Consider the following 7,928-nt stretch of genomic DNA (forward strand, 5'->3'; position numbering starts at 1 on the left):
AAAAATAATAAAAAAATAAAATCTAATTAATGTACACGGTTAAATTACCCATTAATACCTAGAGCAAAATGAAGGCATTAGTTACAGGGTACAGTAAATGGAAACTTCTCAAACTGCAGTAAATGACCTGCCAGAAAGTCATAACATTAAAAACCAAACGGTAAGCTCCAAACTTAGTATACGATTACAGGACAGACCTATAGTTATCAAACCAAAAATCAAATAATCTTTTGGGCAGAGTTGGATGGTTTAAACCAAGGTGGTTTAAAAAAAAAAAAACTGGTTTAAACCAAAAAACGAAAAATGTTCGTAAAAGTGTAACTGTTCCTAAAATCTTGATGAACACACATTTGTGAGTTATCGCGTGTCACTCCCGCATATTATTCGTATTATATTCAGACCTAAATTACCCATTCGTTACTCAAAGCTATTATACTACAAAAGCAACTTTTTATTTATATATATAAGTTTATGAATGTTTCTTTTGTGATTTTTTTAGTTTGTTGTTACGCAATTGCAATCAAAGAAAAAATTCAAATAATGTTTCGCTTTAATACTACTGATGGCAAATTTTTACTTTGACTCCAACTGTGACTTCAACCGATTCATGTGATCCGGTTCCCGGAGCAGTTTAGGAATCATTCCTAAACTGCTCCCGGAACCGGATCACATGAATCGATTACAATTACTAACACAGTGAAAGTAATGTACGATGTTAAGAATTATACTATAAGTACAAGGGCCACAATGTTACTATACGATGTTAAGAATTATACTATAAGTACAAGGGCCACAATGTTACTATACGAAGTTAAGAATTATACTATAAGTACAAGGGCCACAATGTTACTAAACATCAATTCAGGTGAAGCGGTGACTATGAATTTTGAGATCTAAATGGGGGGCTACCGCCCCCAACCCCCCCGCTCAAGTACCATAAAAACATCCAAAATAATAATAAATAATCACACCACTACTATAAAGCTAAGATAAGAAGGGAAAAATTAAAAAAAAAAACACTCGTCTCTAATCATAAATCAGTGCATGACAAAGAAAAAAAAATTACATCTCAACAAGACAATAGGACAAGCAGCAGCAAACCAAATACTTTGCCTAATACTCAAATGCAAAACAAATCAAGAATAAAAATAATAAGAATTAAAAAAAGAAAACACTCACCATTTCGCCATAGGAGAAATCTCATGAATAATGAACTCATAACTGCTGATTCCACACACGAAAAAATAAGATACCAAGAACTCATGCACAATACTCAACATTACTGAAAAATGTTCCTTTCCGCACACACGTCGTTTTATTAAACCGAGCACACTTGCTATTATTACAAACAAGAAACCAATAAACGTCCACTTTTAGAATACGTCGAAAATATCTTCAGTTTAGACCACAACTATGATAGGTTTTCTCTAACTCAATTCAACCAATTCAATTACGCGCTCCCGCATGCCACAAACAGCTGCACACAGAACATGTGACTACTAACCAACTACCATATGACTACACAAACACCTAGTGCGAAAAATATGAACTAAGACGTCACACCAAAAGCACGAACAGTTCTAACAAGTGACTCACGCACAAACAGTTCCAGGAAGTAACTGAACCTATAAGAACCGATTAAAGTCACAGTTGGAGTCAAAGTAAAGACTTACCAACTTGTTTTTTTGGGTTTAAACCAGTGTTTTTGGTTTAAATAATTTGCTCTATGCATTTGTATCACATATGGACAGAAATAAGTTTGTTTCAATTTGGTGTTGTTATGCAACAACCGGGTTATGCTGGAAGGGGTCACATAAGCTTAAAGCGAAGTCCAAACCGTTTCTCGACTTACATCCGAAACAAATTGTCCTCCATTTGAACTTGAAACCAGAACTAATTGGCCACAAATTTGATACGTCTGCCGACTCAATCATGAAGGACTCCTGATACGTTACACTAATCTTTACATACTTGAAATATAATTGTCAAATTATGAAGAGTCATTTGAGAAGGACAGAAAGATAAACAGTTGCACAGGTGAAACCATTATACAGAATTACATATGGACAAATTCAAAATGTTGCAGAGTACAGAAGGACTAAGTCCAAGTTAGTTCACTACGACTTTTATTAGTCCAAATTAAAGAAAGAAAAAAAAATACGACGACTTAATTTGCATATCAGTAAAAAAAGCGAATAAAGATAAGAATTATTTGAGTCCACTTTGGTTCTGACCCATTTATACATAAATAGATACCAAAGGTACTTCTGATTTCAGTAAATGCCTCTCGTTGGGTTTGTATGACCCCCCCCCCCCAAAGTACAGTATTTCTATCTATATTATCAGTAGGGCAAGTCTTTACTTTGACTCAAACTGTGACATTAATCGGTTCTTATAGGTTCAGTCACTTCTTGGAACTGTTTCTGCGTGAGTCGCTTGTTGGAATTGCTCGTGCCTTTGGTGTGACGTCGTAGTTCATATTTTTCCTACTAGGTGTCTGCGTACAATCATATGGTAGTTTGTTAGTGTGATGTCACATGTTCTGTGTGCTTGTATGTGTGTGCTGTTGTTGGTGGCATGCGAGGAGCGCGTAATTGAATTTTCGTTTCATGGCGACGATCGAGTTAGCAAATGCTATTGAGAAACCGTTTCATGGATTTAATAGAAAGAATTTTGAACTTGTCGTTTTTAAATGAGTTTGTATTAGATTCGGATATTAACTCATATCGCTTTGCAGCAGTGTGTGGTTTAATTGAGTTACAGAAAACCTATCATGGTTGTGGTCTAAGGCTGAAGATATTTCCGACGTATGGTAAAAGTGGGTAAAAGCAATTATGAGTTCATTATTCATAAGTCTTCTCCTATGGCGAAATGGTGAGTGTTTTCTTTTTTTAATTCATATTATTTTTATTCTTGATTTGTTTTGCATTTGAGTATTAAGCAAAGTAACTCTTAATGGTGCTGGTTGTCCTATTGTCTTGTTGAGATGTAATTTATTTTTCTTTGTCATGCACTGATTTATGATTAGTAACAAGTGTTTTTTTTCCCTTATGCTAGCTTTATAGCAGTGGTATTATTTATTGTTGTTTTGGATGTTTTTATGATACTTGAGCGGGAGGTTTGGGGGGCGGTAGCATTTAGTGGTCACCTAGCACAAGTTGGTTCGTGGTCTATTTACTTTTTTTTTTCATACTTCCACACTGTATTTATACTCAACCTTCCTGAAGTCAATCTGCAAATAGTAACAGAGCTTCTCATTTAGTGCATATTCTGCTAAAGGAAATACAAAGCTTTAACCTTACCTGAGAATAAAAGAAATGAGTCAAAATTTCGTAGAACAATCTATTCGAGTAATGTCAATCTTTTCATATACACTTTTATTCTAAACACGGAATAACTTAAGAATTTGGGAGCATTGTTATAGAAAAAATACAAGTAAAATATAATAATTCTGAAAGTAAGAGTAATATCTAAGGAATTTACTTATGTAGGTGGAGAGTATGAAGTCACCTCTAAACTCAGAAATATCGTTAAGAAATGTAGTTTATTATGAAAATGTAATGGAGAAACTACCTTCTTGTGATTACTTGGTACAGGTTGGTGCGTGTTTATCGCACGTATCTTCCTATATGCGTTCGCTAGCGTGCTTGCTACGGATGTACCCTGTATGGACTCTCCAGCCATGCTGTACCATAATTCTGCACATCAACGCACACGGTCAGTTAGAAATACGTTGTATTGGGTTAGCACGAGAATAGAAAGTTAGAAATTCCCTAGAAAGTAGGGTAGGTTAGGTTATTTTGTTTGGTGGCCAACAAAGACGACCGGGCACTTTTTTTTATTTCTCTTCCTTACGCCTAACTCTCATGGAGTATAATTTTAACTGTTATTTGGCTCCCACCTGCGAAAACGAACTGTGTAATCGTTTTAGGTTTGCGGACTTTATATAAACGTGTACACAAAATGAAATGAAATCTTTTAAGTTGTACGTCCCACGCTTATGCCGGTTAGGCTAAAGGAGACGGTGACGACGAGAGATGAGTGAAAATGGTGGGAGGAAACGGGAGAACCCCGAGAAAACCCAAGAGCACGGTTTTTGTCCACCACAAAGTCCACACGGCGCCGGCTGGGATCGAACCAGGCACCCCAAGCACCGGTGAACGCGCTACTGAGCCACCGCGCCCCCTAAATGTGTACACAGCTGGTAAGCAGACACAAAGAAAATATGTCTAGAATGCATTAGAAGATAATTTGAGAAAGAAGCGTAATTTCTGAACAATTATTTCTGTTGGTGCTTCTCAACTCTGTTCCAATTGAAGTATCGGTATGCACGAAAAACAACAAATACATGAGGATACTCTTCCCATAAAGGTTTCATTTATATAAATTTGTTCTAGTATTCTGTTTATACGCTGAATATTGAACTTACTTACCTGTATACAATGACTGAGTAACACCATATATTGCAACTCCTGCCGCAGCCAACAATTTCATTCCAAGAGTAAATCCCTTCGGTGACCCGCCGAATTTTCCAGCCCAGTCATTTAACTTACTTTGAGCCATTGCGAACTAATTAAAAGTTTGCTCTTTTTAAATACAAAACAGTACTTTCTAGATGTTAGAATACTACACTGAACACTTTTTCATTACACACTCATTTCAAACAGAAATAAGTTCGAAGTTCACAATCACACCTCACTTATATACAGCTCACGCAAATCATGCACAGTACGGCGAAACCACACGTTCAGATGCTCAGAGGTTTAGTTTTTATCATCTTTGAAGTCACACCAGTGTTGCCAATTTCTACGTAGGCATTTTCCCTTCACAAGCCTTGAAATTTCCCGTTTGAGACCCAAATTTCCCTTCACACACCATGGATATATATATATATATATATATATATATATATATATATATATATATATATAGAGAGAGAGAGAGAGAGAGAGAGAGAGAGAGAGAGATGAAAAAGAGACTGGTAATTGTCAATTTCAATTACATATTGTCCTGTACGTACTTTTGAAAGAGCTGTTATACTGTACCAGCATCCCTCGTGACATCAACTGCTCTTGGTAGCACGGTGGCTCAGTGGTATAGCGCTTTCCTCTGCTGGGTAGGTCTCTAGTTCGATCCCCGTTCAAGTAAGCTTGTGGTGTGCAGCATCTTGTCTGTGGGTTTTCTTGGAGTACCTGAGGCCGAGGTTATTCTTTTAAAATGAAATGGAATGGAATCTTTGGATTTAACGTCCAACAATTATGCTTGTTAGATTAAGGGAGACGATAATTAAAGCAAATGAGTGATGGAAGAATTGGTGAAATGAGAAAGTGGGAGGAAATGGAAGTACTTCAAGAAAACCCATGAGTACGATGTTGTCCACCACAAACTTATTTGGCCGGGATAGAGTCAGGGACCAGAGATAGGCGCTCTATCATTGAGCCCCCGTGCCTCCTGGTTTTTCTTTTAATTAACAGATTATTATTATGCTTCAGAATTATCCTTATGCTCTTTGACATTCTCCAGAGCTACTTCAAGTGTGCATCTTATCATTTTTTTTTAAAGTTACAAGGAATTTGATGGTCGTTCCCGGTATTGTGAGAGTGATATTACAGAAACCAGCAATTAAAGCCTCGAAAATGAAAACGAAATGAAATCTTTGAGTGTTACGTCCCACGTTATGCAGCTAGACTAAGGAGACGGTGATGAGAAATGAATGAAATGAAGGAAGAGGGAGAAAATGGGAGAACCCCGAGAAAACCCCACCCACTGTGTTTGTCCACTACAAAGTTCGCTTGGCGCCATCTGAGATCGAACCAGGGACCCCAACACTCCAGCACTGAGCCACCGAGCTCTAATTAGAGTCTCGATTTCTCACTTATATTCAAATGACATGACCAATCTTACACAAGTTTAAATAATAGAAACATAATATAGCATTAACTAGTAAGGAAAAGGACAATTTGAACGAAAGTACTTACGTACAAAAATATGGTCCACACCACACACCCACAGTTAAAGTAAGTTCACTATTATATTTATATACAATGAATTATGCTGAAAATAAGTATGTGGCTATATTTACAGAGCTATTAGCTAAAGCAGTTACTATTTGAAACACATTTACGAAGGAACAAATACGAATATTTACACTTATTTACACACACACAAGATCACAAAAATAGCTTGAACATTCAGTCTTCCGTTTCACCATCAGCTTCCGGACACTGAAAAGGTTTATTCTCCTATGTTCGTCAATGACTTTGAAAGAGGTGCAATCTACATTATTTGCCTGAAATGAAGATCGCACAACAGCAACGGCAGACATAACTTCTGAGCTGATCTGGTTTCTTTTTCTACACTTTACATCCGAAGCGACGGTGAAAATGCGTTCAACTTCTCCGTTTGAGTGAGGTAACGAAAGAGTCAGGGAAGCTAGCTTCGAAATGTTTGGAAACTGTAAATTTCCTTCGAGATTTTTCAGTTGAGAAATGTAGGACCACATTTCACCTGTTGGTTTCTCCCTTAGCATTAGTTTTTCTTCTTCACTCAATTCGTGGAGAAGGCGCCTCCATTCTGCGACAAGTTCATTGCTATTGCGAAATGATGTCGAAGATGGCAAACATCTCGTAGTTTTCTTTTAATATCAAGTGCAACATCTGCACTTAAGAACTGCATTTCATTAAATATATCTACATGAAGCGGGAGCCTAGACTTTAATTCTTCCGTCGCTTCAACATAGAATTCAAGAACACGAAGTCTAATGTTCTTAGCACCTTCTTGCGGCAATTCTTTCAAGAAATCTTCGCATTCTTGCCCGAGAAATATCTGGTCCAAAGGCAGATAATTTCTTGGATTTGAAAGATTGACGCTATAATCAGATGTCAAAGAAGGGTGCAGAAAATTTTGTGCCAAAGACCGAAAAAGTTTCCTTGAATTTTCAGCTAGAAATGGTAGCATAATTTTTCGAGACTAAAAAAGCGCATTGAAAGAATTTAAATAATTCAAAGCATACTTAACCCTTTGGGGATATTATGGTACATTTTGTACCATACGAGTTTTTCATGGTACATTGCGTTATTTCTCTTCTATTTGAGCTTTTTCGTCCGTTTTTTTTTTTTGTTTGTTTTTCAAGTCCAGAGACATTGTAGAAGACATTACGTATGGTTTCAGACCGTCCTGCGTCCAGACATGGGAGGTGATGACGTCATAATCTTAAAATGTATTTTTTCCCTTTTTAAGCCTATGTTCATTATTTTTTGGCGGGCTTATTTTTGAACGTAGAAGATTGAAATTTTGCACAAACATTCAGTCCACCGAGTAGTATTTACCAGATTTTTTGTTCCGATGTCAGTGTTAAAACAGGGGGGAACCAGAGGGGCAAAGGTTTAAAAAGGGATATTTTTACCCCAAAAATCCCGTTTGTCGTCATTTTCCCGCCTCACATACACGATAGGACCTCGTGAGTCATACCGTCTGAAAGGCCGTTCTATTCTGAAGAGAACGACGGTCGAATTATTATTCTAGGGTAATTAGGGCCGTCTCAGTGAATTTTTATCCAAATATACTTCTGTATAGGGTAAAAGTGGGGCATGGTAGGGAATTTTTTTCTGGCGGGCCTATTTTTTCACGTAGAAGATTGAAATTTTGCACAAACATTCAGTCCACCGAGTAGTATTTACCAGAAGTTTTTTTTTCGATTTCTGCGTAAAAACAGGGGGGGGTCCAGAGGGGCAAATGTTGAAAAAGGGAAATTTTGCCCCAAAAATCCCTTTTTTCCAGGAATTTCCCGCCTTAGATACATGATGGAGACATGTGAATGGTACCGCCTGAAAGACAGTTCTATTCTGAAGAAAATGATTGGCGGATTATAGTCCTAGGGTAATTAGGGATGTCTCAGGAATTTTTTTTCCTGAGATCATAGTGTTTTA

At 37.1% G+C, this 7,928-nt stretch overlaps 1 protein-coding gene across 2 annotated transcripts in view; it reads right to left on the reverse strand.

Moving 5' to 3' along the window:
- The window catches only part of Phb2 (prohibitin 2), a 52,124-nt gene extending 47,358 nt beyond the window's left edge, over nt 1–4,766 (reverse strand). Inside the window, exon 1 of one of the 2 annotated variants that reach the window (XM_081739817.1) lies at nt 4,434–4,766. In XM_081739817.1, the coding sequence (XP_081595943.1) occupies nt 4,434–4,563 (130 nt within the window). In that variant the 5' untranslated portion in view covers nt 4,564–4,766. The remainder of the gene's footprint in view (nt 1–4,433) is intronic. The other variant, XM_081739818.1, reaches the window with a different exon arrangement.
- Between the last annotated feature and the right edge of the window lie 3,162 nt (nt 4,767–7,928).

The sequence above is a fragment of the Thermobia domestica genome, chromosome 15, assembly GCF_964235325.1.
Source record: "Thermobia domestica chromosome 15, izTheDome1.hap1.1, whole genome shotgun sequence".
In the NCBI taxonomy this organism is placed as follows: Eukaryota; Metazoa; Arthropoda; class Insecta; order Zygentoma; family Lepismatidae; genus Thermobia; species Thermobia domestica.